Here is a 19,622-nt window from a genome sequence, read left to right as displayed (position 1 = left end):
ACAACAAGGTACAGAAAGGTATTGACCAAGTGCCTCCCAGTTTGGTCTCCACTGGAGTGAGGAGATAGAGAGTTGGGATGAAGAAAATTGAACATTACCTGTTGGGGCAAGTGGAACTTCTTCCACACCACCACTAACATACGTGGTTAGGGGCTGAATCAATTGCTGTGGCAAGGCTGGTAGGGAATTGAAATCATCCATAAGATAGACCAGGCTGGGATTAAACGCAATCTGCTCCAGCTCTGCCTTGTTAGCCCGGCTAGCCCCCACACAAAAGGTCAGGACTCCAGCTCGGGCTAAAGCATTGGAAGCTTGCAAGTAAGAATCCCCCGAATGCCCAGCAGCAAGCAGGAGGAGGAGCTGAGGGACGTTCTCATGAATCCGGCTTCCGCCAGCTTCCGTGAAATGTGTGGAGCGAACAAAATCAAGCGCTGAGCCAATGTTCAGAGTGGACCCCCCTTTGAGTTGCAGCTGCCGCAGGCGAGCAAGCAAATCTGCTTTGGACTGGTATGTGTCTAGGGAGAATTCAGTTTCAGGAGTGTCGCTAAATTGAACTAAACCGACCCGGATATTGTCATAGCCCACATCAAGGCTGTTCACTAAGTTCATTACAAAGTCGCGCACGTAAGGGAAGTTGGCGTTTCCCACGTTGAATGATCCATCCAAAAGAAAGATGATATCCCTTTTGTTTACGGGAACTGCAGTGAAGCACAGAAAACAAAGTGAGATACTCAGAGACAGATAACACACTGGGTGAGGCTGGACATGTGTGCATCCCGCGCAAACACACATGGGAACATCGAGACCACAGAGAAACACACGGTGAGGCCAAGCGTGCCGGCATCAAATATGACAGATGGTTCTGCATATTTCATTTCAACTACTGCTAGGGGTGAAGCATTTTAATGGTCAAGGGTAAGAAACTGAGCGGAGCTCACAAAACAGGAGTGGACCATCTCCCATGGTGGAGTGACTAGCGTCAGAAATCATCAGAATTGCAGTGAAAGCCCTCCCCAGTGCCCCAAGAATAAATCCACACACCAGGTGCCATTGCCGTTGTCACAATCTGGTCCTGTTTGGGAAGATGGTTAAAATAGATTGGAGCTCTTCCTCTAATGCCCGATTGGAACCATTCATCTGTGGCTTTTTTTGTCTCTTGTGAAAAAGGTCTGGGGGTTCTTAGTGGATTACAAGCTCGAGATGAACCTACAGTATACTATGGCAAACAAAGAAGTCTCATGCAACCTTATGCTGCTTTGAAGAGTATAATGGCCAGAACTAAAGAAGTGGTGGGCCTACTCTGGGCATAACAGTTTATGAAGGGCATTGATGAGTTAAAAGGGAACTGGGTTGGGAGAAAGACTAAGGACTATAGTAGATAAGGATTGGGTGAAGGATTTGGAGATCACCGGTCCTTAGAAAAGAATTTGAAGGCCTATCAAGGCAAAAGAATTCAACTTAATTTATGCACCAGAGGAGGAAACTAAGGGTTTATATCGGCAGAGGGAACTTTCTGTGCCAATGAAATTGCAAGTCTGGTCCTTATCCCTATCCCAGATCTGCTTTTTTGTGTCTTTTTTTTTCCCTCTAAGCAAAACCTTTTGAAAAACTGTCTTTAGGGGGCAGCTAGGTGGCACAGTGGATAAAGCACCAGCCCTGGATTCAGGGTGACCTGGGTTCAAATCCGGCCCCCGACACTTGACACTTATTAGGTGTGTGACCCTGGGCAAATCACTTAACCCTCATTGGCCTGCAAAAAAAGAAAAAGAAGAAAAGAAAGAAAGAAAAATTGTCTTCAGGTGAGCCAAGAGGACGGAGGGCCTTACCATACTGATGGAGGCAAGAACTGGTGATAAATATAAAAAGTGGCATCCCCTCCCACAGACAACTGTAGGGTACCCATCACAAGGGCCAAGGGTAAAGTAACGGGGAAACAAAGGTCCATATCTTGTCCTCTTTCCTCCCCGCAGCCCATGGTCTAATTAAGAAGAATATTTGTCATTATTCCCTGCTCATTTCCTTGTGCTTTGAAAGCCACAGGGACATGTTTTAGTTTCGTTTTGTGACATATAAAATATGTGCAATATTCAAATGAAATGTATAAAGGGCCCCGGACTTTAATACAGCTTAAAAAATGTTAATGCTGCTTATAATCCATGCCTGGGGTCATAAATAGAAGGAACCTTAGAGAGCCTTCAGGTCCAACTCCTTCATTTTACAACCCAAGAGGCTGTGACTTGCCCAGGGTCACATAGCTAGGAAGTATCTGAGCTTCAGCTGTTCCTGAAGTTCCCTTCACTATACTACCCTGCCTCTCAATGTAGGAAAAGATGACCTCAGGTATTTCAGAATTTACTTACTTTCCAAATAAAGGCTGAGCCAATGCCTTTGAGACATTAATAATATGTGGCATGTCATTCTTGACAGTCCACCTCATCTGCCCTAACTGGAACCTAGCAGCTAACCCCTTTGAGAATCACTTTGAGAATCAATAAGTTATATCATGTCCTGGAACAATTGTTTTCCATAACTTTGGCATGGGATTGTGGTAAATTTGAAACATAGAAAGACAACTAAGCCTTAAGATGGTGGGGCATCAGGGACACCAAATGATCTTAAGACTTGGCATGCAGTCATGCAAGAGAGAAGGAGGAGACAGTGACTTGGAGAAGCTGGTTAGGGTGAGAAGTGGTGGTTCCGTGATATTCATCTTCATTAAGGACGGCTGGGTGGATCGAATCCATTCAGGTTACAGGCTCCCAGAGCAAGGTTTGCTTGAAATCGTTTGAGGACTTAAAATTGAACTTTACCGTTCTATCCTTGTTTAGTTCTCATTTTATTTGGGGAATTTGAAGAGGATGGAGTTCAGTCTTCAGGCACTGCTCCTCCCTACAAGAGGCCCGCTCAAACATGCGGCCATTACAGACTGACCTTTAGCCATCCAAGATCCAGGCTTCTCAACCCCAAATAAAAAGGGACCTCAAGATTAATCTCCAGCTTGTCTTATTTTTTAGCAGTAGTCTGTTCTGGATTCTATTTAGCGACACAGAGGCCAAACCCTTTTCTTTCTCCATGACCTCACTTAAAAACGACTACTCTACTTAAAGTTCGGAACATACCTTGGGTGGTTCCAGAAAGAGTTCTTAATGGTGCCAGCAAACCAGGTAGGATGGCTTGCAGAGGCCCACTTCGGAATTCTGCAGGGACGAACACCAAGGAGGAGTCAAAGGCAACCGCTTCTAGCTCTGTTCTGTCGGCCAATGGGCTCCCAATGGAAAAGGCCATGATACCGCTTCTCTTCAGCTCTTGAGATGGCTGGCTGATGTCATCAAGGGACTTACCTCCCGTGATCAACACCAGGAGTTTGGGAACCCCTTCTGCAGCACGATAACCAACAGAACTATTGAAGAAGTTGTTCCTGACATGGTCAAGTGCAGCACCCGTATAGAGCACTGTGCCGTTAAGGGGTCTCAGCCTCCGAACAGCACTGAGGACATCCCTTCTGGTTTGGTAGTCCTTGAAATAAAACTCCGGCTTCACAGTGTGTGCATATTGGGCCACAGCTACTTGGATCAGATCCTGTCCGATTTCCAGCTTCTGGATGACTTTGTAAAGGAAGTCACGGATGGCATTGAAGTTGGCTGGTCCCCGTGTAGATGTGCCATCTACCAGGAAGACTATATCTCTCTTGTTGACTTCAATGACTGCAGGCAGTAATATTATATAGTAAGTGGACAGACTCAAATATTCACATTCAACTTGATTCTCTAAGAACCTAGGACATTGAAGACACTACAAATTTCTTTGATTTAATACTAAGAGTTTTCCAGTTGGGAATTCTCTGGGCATATATGCTTGAGTGTTAGCCACATCTGTTCCTAAATAATAGCAGTTAGAAACTGTTAAATCAGCTAAGTAAGAGCAAATTGGGTTTTGATCAACTTCCTATTTGAGGTATCACCACCAAAATTCAATGAGATCTTCCTTGCTCCCCCAGTACACCACTTGAAATACAGCCCTGAAAACAGGAATCATTAGAAACTCAAAAGAAAAACATGGGATTGATAAAGATATGCCAGATATGCCCCTGGGACTAGCACAGGGGCCCAGGACCCCAGTGTCCCCAAATGCCAAAGCAGAATTATGGAACAGTTAAAGCTATTCTTTACCAAGGGTTTTGTTGTTGTTGTTGTTTGTGTTGTTGTTGTTGTTTTGCAGCTTCACTTTTCAGAAAATAAAATGTGATTTCAAATCACTGAGAAATAAACAAAAAAATGTAGATGTTCAAAAGGAAAATTGATATAAAAGCCAAACAAATAAGACCACAGAAGGCTCTTTGTGAAAGTGTGTTCTGGTATAAGAGTATGGGTTTATAGCATAGGAACTAACCGTAGACTATAAAATGGAAAAGACAAAAACAGGAGAATAAAAGACATATCCTAAGCAGAGCATTTCCTTTTGGGGGAAATAACAAAGAGAAGATCATCTGGAAGACCACATCGCAGCATCAAAAGGAATAGAGAAAACTCTATGCATCTTAGAGGCACAGGTAAATCTCCCAGGAGTCAGAGAAGTATGTCAGAGAGTGTTGGATGGAGAGCAAAAAAAGCAAAACACAAGTAATATGATCATCCTCGTATATGCTATGGATCTCCTGGATAGAAAGAAGCATCAGATGATCAGTGCAGAAACAGACCACAAGCCCGGCGCAGAGGAATGTCATAGTAAAGATGGGGCGGGGGGGGGGGGGGGGATTGAATGATCCAGACATCTGCTAGAGCTCCCTCTGAGCCAAATAAAGAGCAGCTAATCATGCCCATGCCTTGACTTGTCATAATGATGATATTTGGATTTCATCCTTCAACAAGTGGAGGGACCAACAAAGGTAATTTTATTCTGCATCTGATTTCTTGCTAACAAAAATCAGTTGCTTGGAGTGGGAATAATAAGAAGCTTGTGTGGAGGGCACTACTCTATGTGTGAGAGGGGAGTCAATAGCCTGGCATGTGGAAACATATCTCAAAGGGTTTAGGGAAAAGATAAGTTAAATACTATGGGCTTAAATCCTAAGGGGGATATCATTCCAGGAGGGATAACAAGCTCCAAAGAATGTGATTCTGAAGACATCAAGAGGAGGCTATGGGTGCTTAGGGAACTGAAAAACTCAAAGAACTGAATGAAATGTATAGAACATGGAAGCAACGAGGAACCATAGAAGACAAAAATAAACCCATCATAATGCTTTGAGAGTAGTGTTGGGAGCACCAAAGCTCAGAATGAACTGAGGCTAGAAAGCAAATCGAAGGACAACATAAAGGGATTTTATTGGGTTTAGGAGGTTCCTCCTTTTGTCTTTAGCTCTACTAGGGAAAACATGAGGATCAAAAAAAGGGTAGGGGCAGCTAGGTGGTGCAGTGAATAAAGTCAGGAGTACCTGAGTTCAAATCCAGCCTCAGACACTTGACAGTTACTAGCTGTGTAACCCTGGGCAAGTCACTTAACCCTCATTGCCCCTCCAAAAAAACAAAAAAAGGGTAGGGCCACTTCTGGGGTGGTTGTTGTTGGTCCTTTGTTCTTGAAGAGGAGCGGGAGCTGAGGATGGATGGGATGATGATACCTGACAAGGTTATCTTTTCTCTTTTCTCTGACAAGAAGAAAAATCTTTGGAATACAAAGAACAGAATTAAACTGGCTAATAAGGAATAGATAGCAAGGATAAGTGAAGAGAGAGTTCATAGAGACAGGATTTGTTCTGTTGGCCCTCTTAGGCAGAATGAGGGACAATGGGTGGAAGCTATAAATAGACAAATCCTGGCTTGATGTCAAGAAAAATTTTTAACTTTAGAAATATGGGGGAAAGGATATAATAAGGGTCTTAGACCAAGAGCTAGAGTTAGAAGGCACCTCTGAAGCCATCTAATCCAACCCTCCAGTTTTACAGATGAGGAAAACAGAGGTCCAGTGAACAAGGAATAAGCATCAAAGGTAGAATTTGAACACAGACCCTACAACTTCATGACCTGTGCCCTTTCCTCTTGCCTCCCCAATACGAGAAGGGAGATAAGAGAAGGAACATGGGATCACAAGCTCAAGATACTAAAGGAACCTCAAAGCTGCAGATATTCATAGACTCAGACCTAGAGAGGACCTTAGATGTCATCTAGTCCAAAGCCTTTATTTTCCACATGAGGAAACTGAGGGTCAGAGAAACCCTGCTCAAGGTCACAGAAGTAGTAAGTGGTGGAACATATTTGAACCAGGTTCTCTTATTATTATGCTTTTTAAGGTCATTAAGTCGAATCTCCAACGACTAATAATATGGATGGAAGAAAAAATCTCTGGATAAAAAGGTGAGAGTCTCTGTGATTGATTTAACAGTGAAGGTCACAAGAGTGTCTGACATACCAACACACACACTCATACTCACACACATATAAAAAATAGGGACACCTATATAAGACAACATAGCCTCTCTCCTGACCTTGAGTTTCAACCGAAAGATTCCTAGGAAACTCTTCATCTATTTTAAAACCCATAATGGTTGTGATCCATTTGACTACATGCCCTGTGCAGCGATGAATCAGCAGGACCTGTAACTTCCTCTGAGCAAGTCTAGGCATCATCTCCCAACATTGGCATGGAGGATTCATGCCGAATTTTAGAGAGAGGCATCAAAGGCCAACAGGTCCAACTCTACCCTCAACATGGGTCCCTTCCCCACCAACCTCTGCCTCTGATTGAAGACCTCAAGGAAGGGGGAAAGCACCAGCTCTCAGAGTGGCCTATTTCACAGTAGGACAGCTCTAGTGATCAGGACGCTTCCCCTCCTGTAGACCTTAAACCTGCCTCTGCAGCTTCCCCCAGAGCTCTTGGTTCTGCCACCTGGAGCCATGAAGAATAAGATTAGCCCCTTGCCCACATGAGAGCCCTTCCAGTGCTTGAAGATGGCTCCCAAGAAGGCTTCACTTCTCCAGATTAAACATTTCTGGTTCCTTCCATCAATTCTCATTTGACATCATCTCAAGGTCCTGGTCACCCTCCTCTGTACACTCACTCCCCAAACCAGCAGAGGTAGTCTGGTCAGGGCAGATGGAGAATCTGGTACAGACCTGGGGACCTGATCCCAGGTCCTCTGACTCCACTCCCCATGCTCATTATTTAATAGCTCAGGTTTATCATCAGGAACATCAATTATCATGTTGGATAACTGGGCAGTGACTCCCTCAGGGCTTCCTGAAGCGTGGAGGGCCATTTGCCCCAACAAGAAAAGACCCCAGATTTGGAGACTTTGGAAGTCCCTTGGTCAGACTTGGGCTGCCTTTCTTCCTCTTGCCACCCATCCACTGGCACTTCTCATTGCTATGTGTGGGACTGCCCAAAGACAATCCCTCCTCACCCCAGTCATACTTTTCAGAGTTACTGACACATTGTCCTTGATCTTGACAAGGAGATAGTTTTCTGCAACATTTCAATTCACACTCAGCATTATCTGGCTGAAGTCCAGCCCTCGGTACCAGAGATCATTGTTAGCAATATTTTACATTACAATGTAATTATTTAAGTAAGCAGAAAAAAATCATTGGAAACATAAATATAATACAATTTAACTTATACTAGTTGATATCAATGATTTCCTCTACTTCCTAATAAGAAATTAACCTGGAGAAGCAAAGACTCATTGTCCCTTCCATTTAGAAAATGAACTTCTTGAAAACAGAGACTGACTCAATTTTTCTATTTCTCTCCCCAGTGATTAGCACACAACTTGACCCATATTAAGTGCTTAATAAACACTTTTTCATTCATTCAAAAATAGAATGGACTGCTTGGGAAGGTAGTGAGTTCCCCATCACTGGAGGTCTTCAAACAGAGGCTGCATGATGACTTGTAGTCAGGATTCTAATTTGGGTAGGGGTTTGACTAGCTAGTCTTTGAGTCCTCTTCTGGTAACATTCCAATGTCCCTCATGGAAGGAAAGTCTCAATACCCAAAATGAGAGCCCTGCAAAGGACTTTGTCCACTCCAATCAGACCAATATTTTCTGGACAAATTCATTTAAGATGTTTTGGTTAGTTCCTTTTGCTTTTCAAAACCAATTTTTTCTAGAAAATGCAAACACAAACTCCAACCTAGTTCAATTACGTAACTTTCCAGTTAGGAAAGCATTGCTTATGTTAACCATCCTGTCTCCTGTACTGACAGCAAGAGGGGCTGTTTGAGAAGAAAAGCAATTTAAATTAGTCATTTCCCATTGGCAGTAATGCCATAATATTTAAAGGGTTTTTAATTATCGATTTCCCCCTCAAATTCTATTTGTAATACAAATGAATAATCTCTGTGCTGGAAGGAATCTTGATATCATCTTGTCCAGCCACTCACTTTTCAGGAAGGCCATGGCACCACAACCAAATAGTACAAAGGCCACACTGGTCAAAGAATCAAGAGGGGACCATACAAGGGAGTCTGAAATTATGCCTTGCAGAAGAGTTATTGCTCAGGACATTCTTTTTGTCTTTCAAAAGCCCTTTTTTGAAAGGAGAATAGGGGACTTTTTACCTTAAGAAGGCACTCAACTATCAAAAATCCCAGAATGAAGTGAGCCACTGACTGTGACAAGGCATCTGTCCAATGCTTAGATTGCTTTGACAAAGAGCTAATTGCTTACAGTAAGGCCCGATCTTCAGGTAGATTTAAATTACAAGGATAAATAATATATTCAAGGGTTCTTATTATTTTTAGCACTTTCACTAAGTATACTTGGTAAAGCTAGTCTAGAAAGTTCTCTTAACAATAATTCCTATCACACGAAGAGCCAACCATCAGCACACAAAGTTTTCTCATTCTTAATCATACTGAACTCCAAAAACTCTAGGTATCATCCATGACACTGAGTGGCTATGTTGACTTACAACTTTTCCACAGAGAAATCTGCTCTATGACTGACTTTACTTCTATCTAAGAGGTAACCCACCAACCCCATTCATTCAATGATGTCCAGAGAGGTATACATACCTTGGGTGACAATAGTTGGGGGCTGCAACACAATTGTTCTTTGGGCCACTCCAACAATGTTGGGCAGTAAGTATTCTCGTAAGTCGCCAAGGCTACGAAATTCCGGGGTGGTAAACACGAAATTTTCATCGGTCGCAATGTTCTGGAGCTCTGCCCTGTCGGCACCCTGGGCCCCAAGGCCAAATGAAAATATACTAGCTTGCTTCAAGGCTACCACCCCATCTCTAATGTCGTCACTAGACTGTGAGCCACTGATGAGCACTAACACCTGTGGGACCCCTTCCTCCACTCTGCTGCCTCCCGCCTGGGTGAAGTGGTTCTCCACCACAAAGTCCAGGGCAGCCCCCACATTTGTCTCCTCACCACCAATGACCCTAAGAGCCTTCACTGCATCCAGAATATCAGCCTTTGTGGAGTAGCTATTCAAAAAGAAGGCAGTTCTGGGCTCGTTGCTATACTGCACTACCCCAACTTGGATCTGTCGAGCTCCAATGGAAAGTCTCTCAAGGAAATTTACAAGGAAATCTCGAATGGCTGCAAAATGGACACTTCCAGTCTTGTCTGATCCATCAATAAGGAAAATAAGGTCAGCAGATTCTTGTGCTTTAAAAGAGAGAAATGCAAAATGTGAAAGCATTAAAAATGGGTGATTCCATGCAGTCACACAACATTATGACATGTTTCTTTGGAAACCAATAAGAAACACGAATATGGAAAAAACACACCACACATTGAGTGAGAAATGTGAAAATCTCCTTTAGTTCTGCATTCTGGTTGGATAAGAGGTGCCTGGTCAAACTACATCTTGGTAAGACTTTCATTTCTCATCTTATTTTGGCCAAAAGATCCCATGGCCAATGATGCTAAATATTGAGCTGATATTCTTCTTCTTTTTTTTTTTTTTGGTGAGGCAATTGGGGTTAAGTGACTTGCCCAGGGTCACACAGCTAGTAAGTGTGTAAAGTGTCTGAGTCTGGATTTGAACTCAGGTCCTCCTGAATCCAGGGCCGGTGCTCTATCCACTGCGCCACCTAGCTGCCCCAAGCCAATATTCTGAAACACTTCTGTCAAGTGTTTTTAGGGGTCAGTCTGAAACGCAATCTGCATGCCAATAACTAAGAGAGAGCACATCCCTTGATACATAGTAGGCAATCAATAAATGCTGGTTGGTTGGATGACATAAAGGGAAACCAACTGAAATAAAAAGATTACTTATGCTCCAAGGATGTATTAATGGAAAAACCAATAAAACATTTCTGAAACCTTTCCATTTTCAATCGTGAATACAAGAAGACCAATTGTAATCTAAGTGTATGACTGTGAGATGATACACCCTGATTTGCAAATTCATCAGACTTCACCCAGGGCATCAGGATGTCTTTGGCATGTAATACTTTGGCCTTGCTGGAAAAGTCAATTTGATTTTTTACATGGTGTTATATAATCACTTTCATGAATATGATAGGAGGAAAACTAAAACAATGCAAGATGGAAGGCCAAATAAATATCTTAATAACATTTAGGATTTGGCTTAATTTGGTTTGTCTGCCATGGTGGGTGCTCATATTGAACTCAGATGAAAGCCTTGGATTGCTTAAGGATTTTAAAACAATTTTACCTCTATCCAGTCAAGTAATGCAGAACAATGTTAAACAAGGTGATACAAAACCAGTCATGACATAATTATCCAACCTTATTCAGTTTTAGGGACAACCCTAATATGATCACATGGTGGGGGGACATACCTAGGATAAAACCTTATACAGCAGTTACCTGTTGCAGGCTAATGGTAGGAATGGAGAACTCACTACCAGGATATCTATTCTTCCCACAATAATACTCAAGTAGCTTCCATTCCATTGCTGAAAATGGGAGCCATGGGAAAGCATTGAAATTCGGACAGTACTCTTGAAATCTACAAAGCATGATGGACTTATTCAAAGATTCCCTGAAAAAAACTATGGCCACATTAATATGGGGTTTCTAGACTCAGTGGAAAGTTAACTTACCCATTTTAACTACCTAATCAGACCAAGAAGGGATACTAGCTACACACACAGGAACACACACACACACACACACACACACACACACTGTAAACACCTATACGTACACATGTATATATGTTTATAAACACCATAAAGAATTTTAGTGTGATTTTAAGAGTATTGCTTTCATACTTTTGAAAAATAGGGGCATATCTAAAGGCTCTTTCTCCTTATCTTTTAACATGGAGGCACTTTTGGTAAATCAATCCTTCTATCTAATTTTAAAATCTTACTATTTACTTGAAAATTATAATATGATCTTATGGGAACTCTCTCTGGAAGTTGGGGACTAAATGCCCTAAAATCTTTTGTGTTTTTGTTATGATCATAGATTGGAACTTGAACCAATTGCCATATTGACTCAGAACTATAAGTCGATAGGACAGGGTGAGTGGGGGGGGTCTAGTCTTGGAATCAGCAAGATCTGTGTTCAGATCCTGCTGCACATACTAGCTATATGAGCGTGGGCAAATCTCAAACTTCCCTCAATCAAGTCTATAATTCTATAAGTTTCAAATGAGTTCACAATCTTCATTAGTGGTAGGAGTTCCCATACCAAGGGATGCCTATAATAGTGAAATCACAGGTCTAGACTAATAACCATTTACAAACAAAAAGAAAATAACTCTAATTTGGACATTGGTCCAGTTTCATCTCTTTAGCCCTATTGGCAAGTTCATTCATCGGGGTCCAGTTTATGGTTCTATTGTTAGACCATAAAAGCCATCCTGACAGTTATCCTTCAGGAAGAATGAGTTTCAGTATCTGCTAGAGACAAGACCCATAGGAGTTGTGGCTGCAAGCTCTAAGGATAGCTCAGCTTGAGCAAACAAATGATCCCAATCCACAAAAGGAGAGTTTAAGATCGAGGATGACTCACCCTTCAGAGAAAATCTACTAAAGGCAACAGTGATATGGATGGATGTGCTGTAGATGAGGAGACCATACCAATCACATATATCCCATCATGTATATCTCATCATTGAGAGGTAAATAAAAACTAGCCAATAGATTTTCTGTGACTCATCAACCAATCTGGGCAAAGCCCGATTTATGGGGACAAAGGTCGATGAGTCCACTTTACCATAGTAAGAGTTCTCAGGTGTTCACCACGAAGCTTTAGGGTTACTAAATCTGGGTTCAAAAGACCTGACTTGAACGCTGCCTCTGCTGCTTCTTCCAAAGTGGAGCATGGATTAGTCGTTGCCTCTCTTAAGCTGCCTCATCTGTACCAGGAGAAAGAGGGACTGGAAGTCCTCTAAGATCCTTTCTTGCATCTCTCAATCACACAGTCCAACCACACAACATCTCATTCCCTCATTAGGGACACACCTTCCTTTCAGGCCAGAAAACACAAAAGTGAAAGGTACACACTTGGTCATTCTTTGAGGAAAAAGCCATGCCAAGCATCTCCTAAACCAGGGCAGGTCCTAGGGAAATGTTGGATAATTTGTCATCACTGTTAAAACCACAGTACTCATGTACACAATGATGGAGCATGGGCTAGAAAACGATTCAAAGCATGCTGGTTAGGTGAGGGAGTCAGAATGTCCCAGGAGTCCTAGCTAGCTCAAGTTCCTTACCCAGAGGGAACGCTAATAGGACTCCAGAAGCAGTGAGCTCTCTCAGAAAAACCCAGGGAAAATAGGGGGCCTTTTTCTACTTTTTTGGCTCCTGGTTTATAATGTCCATGGCATTTTAAAGTGAAAGGGTTACAACAGTCAAGCATCATGGAATCATTAACCACCAAGAGAAGTGAATGCTTTTATAGCATCCTGAATTGGGAAGGTTTTTTTTTTTTTTGCATCCATAGCATAAAGAATGAGCTCATTTAAAAAGTAAAGGATCATTTGTGTTTCCTAAGCTTCATTGTAAATATATTTCTGTCATTTGCTTCAAACTTTCTTTGTCATGTGAAGGGGGAAAAAACATCAAACCCATCTTTAAATGAGAAGTGTGCTTTAGCAAGCAATCCTCTTTTAGCATAGTGAACATTTCATGTTTTTCTCTGGTTTAAGAAAGATCATCCTGGTAGTGATTAGAAGCGATCACAGTCTACTTATGGCAAACTGAGGCCAGTAGACAATGACAGCTAATACATAACTAACCAGAGTGGTAAGGGAGGGAAGGAGGTAAAAATGACTGCTAATTAATAAATCATCCGAGTATTTGTCCTATTGAATTAACTTTTTAAAAACATTTCAATGGAAGCAAAGTGGCCGTTTAAAACCATAGAGCATGCAGTAAGAAGTGGTGACTCGGTGGGCATACAAAGCAAGGTTAATTAGAAGAGAAACAATGGAGAGGCTGAATGAACGTTGGTGATGCTTGAGCGTCAGCTTGCTTAGAAGGCAGAGATGTTTCCCTAGGCATAAAAACAAAGGTTTCATTGTCACAGGTCAGTTCTGTGCAGACAGGACTGACAACCACTCCCTTGGGAGGTGATTTGACAGCCGAGGCCTTTCAGTCATTTCTAAACACAATCTCATCAACTGTTTTTCTTTAGTTTGGCAAAATGGAGTCAACCAAAGTGTCCCCATTTTCCTATGGATCCCCTTCTTGGATGTCCTCAGTCACTTTGTCAGTTTCTGCACTGGGGCATTTTAAGGAGGGTTTCAGGTAATTGGATGATAAACTGACAGGAACTGGGTGTCTCCTGTCTTTAGGGAGCCAATGTCTGCAGACACCTTCCCCTGACATTTAGATAGTGGTGTAGAATACTAGAGGTAATTTGGAAGGAAGTCTACACTCCCTCGAAAACCCTACCACCAAGGACTGGCTAAACAGCTACAGAAGATGCTATCACTATACATGCTAATTAGTGATTTCCTTGACCATGCTGATAAACCCCATCTAGAACAATGTCTCATCCCCACTGTAGAGACGAGGTCTACCCAGCAATTGCAGATTGCATCATAAACTCCAGTTAAATAAGGTCCACACTTCCATCTTACAATAATCCCTCATAACTCAGCCCTGCAGGCTGAATATAGCACTCAGGTCTGCATTACAGTGGTGCCCACTTGGGCACAAGTTCCTCCCAATGTTAGGCCTTATCAGCTTGGGGTGGGGGAAGGAATAGAAAGCAGTTCCATTTATTCCAGAAGAGAAGCATCCTTTCCCTTCACTTCTTTCAATCTCTGCCTTTCCCTCATCCAAATACCTGCCCTTCCCATATAAGCCTCACCCTTCCCAGTCTGCTAATTACTTCAAAGCCCAAACCTATTTGGCTCCAGTTGTATCTGGACTTTCCCTAATCCATGAGAAAACTAGAAATACCTAATTAGGTCAGAGCCGGGAAGCTTCCAGCCTAGGGTTGTCTCACAACACCATGGCTCATAAGACCTCAGTCTAGAGCTGGAACCCTACAGGTCACCCCTTTCATTCTAGGGAGAAGGAAATTGACACCTGCAGAACTTAAGTGACTTGGGTAAGTTCACACAGGAAGCACATGTTGGGGTCAGGATTTGAACCCAGCTCCTCTGAATGAAGCTCTTTCTACTGTACCACAGTGCCTCCTGGGTTCAGAGGTAAAGGATGCAAATGTAACACCCCACCGGATTTAGTAGGATAGAGTGGAGAGACACCCAAACCCAGTGTGAGGTCCTGGGTTCAAATCAAAGACTAAAAACTGCTCTTCTGAACACAGGCTTGGGATTCAGAGAGTTGGGAGGAGGAGTGGTAGACTTAAGAAAGCACATACTTTGGCAAGTGGAATATTGATTTTAATTCAACAAATATTTACTTAACAATGCAAGATGTTTAGCTAGACAGTTCTGTGTCTGTGTCTGTGTCTGTGTCTGTGTGTAGGGGTGCGGGAGGCACAGCAACCACTAAGGGGGCCTCCCTTCAAGTAAGTTCTAATTCCTAGTCATATCAGGCACTGTGTTCTACATATGTCTAGTGTGAAGTCAGTGAGCAAACAAAAAAGACCCCAAGAATAACACTGAGAAGCCTCTCAGGACCTAGGAATTGGGGTCCCAGATCCTAGTCAAGGCTTTTCTACAGGCCAGAGCACAGGGTCTCCCTCTTTGGGCCTCAGTATCAGCAGCTGAAATGAGGCAGCCAAATTAGCAAAGGGCCCTGAGGACCCCATAAAGGTGGGTTGGGGGATGTTATGACTCAGGATAAAGAGGGGCAGCTTTCCCCAGGCTGATGGCTCTTTTAGGCCCAAAGGTTTCTGGAAAGTGAAAGAAGTTCACAGTCAGAAGATGAATGGGGAAAGTCACAAGAAAAAAAAAATGTGGCCAACTTTTTTGTTATCTCTTCCTGGTAATTTTTTTAAAGGCAGGGGGCAGAAGGAGGAGGGAGCTTATATTTCTTTTATTCAGTCATAATGCCCCAGTGCAAATTTTCAATGCCAAAAGTACTCTGATAAATAGAGTACTTGAATTAGAGTCAGGAAGACCTGGGTCAAATCCTGTCTCAGACATGCAAGGGCTGAGTGGCCCTGGGCAAGTCCCTTAACCTCATTTTCCTCATCTGTAACAATGGTAATGCCAGACTTAGTGGTCTCTGAGGCTCCTCCCAGCTCTAGATCTATGATCTTCAGTCTCTTAACCCCTGAGACTCAGTCTTCTCATCTGCAAAATGAGACGTTTGGACTCAATGGTTTCTGAGATCTCTTCTAACTCTAAATCTATGACCCCAGGTCAGTCAATTAGCCCAGCAACAGGTAAGTAATTATTCTTAGAACCTTTGTTTTTAAACCTGTGGAGAGTCACCATCTGTGCCCCTAGGTCAGAGGTTCTTAACCTGGGGGTTTAATAGATGCTTTCACGACTATTTCAATATCATTCATTTCCTTTGGGAGCCTACAGATCTTCTTTTATGTATTTAAAATGCGTTATTCTGAGGAGGGTCCCTGGGCTGCATCAGACTACCGAAGAGGTTAAGAACGTCTGCTCTAGGTCAAGTTTCTTCCGTGGAGCAGGGCCCGTCTGGGCCGGCGGGACGTCCGCGCCCCCCAGAAAGCTGAGCCTGGCTGTGGCTCTGATGCTAGAAGCTGCCGCCAAACTTAACGCCACGAGGAGGGAGCGAGGCGGGGGCACAGCTCGGTGCCCGGAGCGTTCGTTACCTGTGATGTCTTTGGGTATCTCTGGAGCCCCGGCAATGTCCGCAGCCATAGAGGAGCGGACACAGGCCACTAAGTTTCCTACTATGTCATGGAGGGCGGTAAAATTCTCTAGGTTGAAAACATGCAAATCAAGGGGATCACTGGCCATCTCTTTGAGTTCGCCTTCCTCTGCGTCCTGCACGCCAATGGCAAACACGTCCACGGCGGCGGCAGATTTAAGTTGGGCCGAGGGCCCGGCCACATCGTCCTGGGATTGTCCATCGGTTAATACTATGATAACCTGGGGGACCCCCTCGCTCGCTCGGCTCCCGGCAGCCGGGGTCAGATGGTTCTGGATCACGTACTGTAAGCCTCTGCCAGTCTTGCTGTCTCCCCCCAGGTAAGTCATGTTCGAAATATGGGACAGGACCTCTTGGTTAGTACGGTAGGTATTGAGCAGGAACTCAGTATGTGGGTTTCCATTGAACTGGACCAGAGCAAAACGAAAATCACTTCCTCCCACAGCTAAAGATTCTATAACATCATAGAGAAACTCCCGAACTAGCTGGAAATGTTCTTTGCCAATGCTCCAAGAGGAATCCACTAGAAATATTATGTCTGCAGCGCCACTCATTTTGACAGCTTTAAAAAAAGACATTTTCGTGAAGTTAATTTCTACCCATCCAGATTCTCCATCATCTGACTTGATCTACACTGCACCATAGATGAATAACTACTATGTCAGTTCCATCATGCACAGAAGGAAGAGGAAGAACATGAGATCTTAAGCTGATCAGTCCAGCATCAAGCCTTACTTACCCACCAAAACAGAAGTTCCATGGTGGTGGCAGAAAGGCCTTTTCACACAGAGAGCTTCATTTGATGGTGACCCAAGTTCAATATGTAAAATTGACCTTGGACCAGCCATAAGCATCCAGAATGAAGAGAAATGTTTGCTGTTTGCCTAGAATTCTTTGTCACCATGTGGCAATTTTCCCATATAGTGTCACCTCAAAGATTTATCTCAGACATGCAGTCCAACCTGAAGGGATCTCTGAGCACAGATAACCAGCTGTCATTTCCTAGTATTATTTAACAATTGAATACTCAATCACACCTTTACAGGAAAAAACCAATAAGGACTCTTTCAGTTGAGACTGTTATATCATGCTTCTATGAGATTAGAATTGTTTCATGGAACTTTTGAGTGTGTGTACTTCTCTTTCTCTCTGGAACTTAGGGATATGCCTGTTGGCATCATGTTAAGGAGATGAGACAAGCCATTATTAAGTCTTTTTTTTTAAGTGAGGCAATTGAGGTTAAGTGGCTTGCCCAGGGTCACACAGCTAGTAAGTGTTAAGTGTCTGAGGCCTGATTTGAACTCAGGTACTCCTGACTCCAGGGCCGGTGCTCTATCTACTGCGCCACCTAGCTGCCCCCATTATTAAGTCTTAATAAGTAGGGTAGCCTCCAAGTTAAATTGGTTAGCTGAGAGACCAGATTGGATGGACTCTGCAAAGAGGAGTCACCCTTTGGACTAGGCTGGGAAAGGGAGCCACCAAATGAAGCCTCTTTGGGCTTCTAGCCCAGGTGCCAGTGGGCATCTCCACTTGATGGAGAAAGAGGTACAGACATTCAAAGGTTCATCTTCCTGGTGAGCTCATCAAATTGATCTGGGTGGGGGAGATGCCCCTGATCAATCCTTATGCTCATGTCCTTATATTCACAAAGGAAATCCCATTCCCTGCATAGAGAAGTAGTATCTAAATGAAAGGAACATCCTGTAAACAATAGTTTTTAGACAGCACACATGGCCTCCATGTTGGCCAAAACAATGACATGAGTTTCTAAAAAAAGACTGGACATCCCCGTCCAACTTGTTCTGAAAAAAAAAATCATGTCAAAGAAGGCATTCCCAGGTCTTACCCTCTTGAGCACTGGTCATCCCGGAACCTGAGACTAAAAGGCAGAATATTGCCACTAAGGGCAAATGTCGATGCTTCCTCATTTTGTTTTCTTCAAAGCACCAGCTATCAGACCTGAGAAGGAAAAAGGATGGAAAACATTGGTCAATTTCCATTCCCTTTACCACCATGTTTGAGTTATGGTTCACATTCTGGCTTTGTTCTTCTTTTGCTTCCAAGGCAATGCTGTGGCCCAAAGAACTAAGTGGGTAGGCCACAGGCCCAGGCACTGCCATAGACTTCAGAGATGCCCTGAGGGGCCTTCCCATGATTGATGATCATCCCTCATGTTACCAGACTATACATGTTTTTAAGGGAAATTTGAATCCATTCATCTGGTGCTCACAATAGCATGATATGGGTGTTATTATCCCCATTTTCCACATAAGAAGACTGAGGCCCAGAGAAGCTAAGTGACTTGTCCAAAGTAAAGGATCTATAGCTATATAGGAACCTCGGAGCCTAGTAGACTACTACCCTCAATATACAGATGAGAAAATAGAGGGTCAAGGTAGTGAAGTGACCCACCAAGCCATACAGCTAGTAGTGGTGGTGTTGGTAGTAGTAGGGAGGCTAGGTAATGGAGTAGATAGAATGCCAGGCCTGGAGTCAGGAAGACTTCTGTTCAAATCTGAACTCATACACTTACTATCTGTGTGACCAGAGCAAGCTACTTCACCCTGTTTACCTCAGTTTACTCATCTGTAAAGTGAGCTGGAGAAGGAAATGGCACACCATTCCAGCATCTTTGCCAAGTAAACACCAAATAAGGTCACAAAGAATCAGACACAACTAAAAATGACTCAACAACACAGCTGCAGCAGCAATAGTAGTAAAGGTGGTGGTGGTGGCAGTACTGATAGTAGTAGTAATAGCTAAAACTTACATAGCACTTTAAGGTTTGCAAAAGAATTTACATATATGATCATGACTGATCCCTACAACAAACCAAGGAGGTAAGCACTGTTATTATTATATATTTAAATATGTATATGCCTCCCCTGAAAAAATATAAGCTCCCTGACAGGAAAAATAATTTCATTTTTTTTTCTTTGAAGTTCCATGTCTAGTGTTGTACCACTTCAGTGCCTAAACCAAATGTGAGCTGATTGATTGATTGAATAACCAAAATAGCAGCTTAAGGGCAGCTAGGTGGCACAGTGGATAAAGCACTGACCCTGGATTCAGGAGAACCTGAGTTCAAATCCATCCTCAGATACTTGACACATACTAGCTGTGTGACCCAGGGCAAGTCCTCATTGCCCCTTAAAAAAAAAAAAAAGTAAAATAGACTATTAAGCTAGTAAGTCCATTCCCTTCTCAGGTTCTCAGTTTCTTCCCCTGTAAAATGAGATTTTCATAGAAGACCTCCAAGGTCCCTTCTAACTCTAAATATATGATCCAATAAGATCCCAGGATTATGGGGATTGCATCATTTTCTTTTTCAGGCCAATGAGGATTAAGTGACTTGCCCAGGGTCACACAGCTAGTAAATGTGAAGTGTCTGAGGTCAGATTTGAACTCAGGTCCTCCTGAATCCAG

General features: G+C 43.0%; 1 protein-coding gene across 1 annotated transcript in view; it reads right to left on the bottom strand.

Annotated features, from left to right (window-relative positions):
- Positions 1–19,622, bottom strand: part of COL6A3 (collagen type VI alpha 3 chain) — a 98,093-nt gene that overhangs the window by 61,363 nt on the left and 17,108 nt on the right. Inside the window, exons 2-6 of the mRNA XM_043964533.1 lie at positions 18,043–18,155; positions 16,138–16,758; positions 9,013–9,615; positions 3,120–3,704; positions 99–698 (exon numbers count right to left, since the gene is read on the bottom strand). Coding sequence (XP_043820468.1) covers positions 99–698; positions 3,120–3,704; positions 9,013–9,615; positions 16,138–16,758; positions 18,043–18,124 — 2,491 coding nt within the window. The 5' untranslated portion in view covers positions 18,125–18,155. The remainder of the gene's footprint in view (positions 1–98; positions 699–3,119; positions 3,705–9,012; positions 9,616–16,137; positions 16,759–18,042; positions 18,156–19,622) is intronic.

Source organism: Dromiciops gliroides, chromosome 4 (assembly GCF_019393635.1).
Source record: "Dromiciops gliroides isolate mDroGli1 chromosome 4, mDroGli1.pri, whole genome shotgun sequence".
In the NCBI taxonomy this organism is placed as follows: Eukaryota; Metazoa; Chordata; class Mammalia; order Microbiotheria; family Microbiotheriidae; genus Dromiciops; species Dromiciops gliroides.
This window is presented reverse-complemented; position numbering and strand designations above follow the sequence as displayed.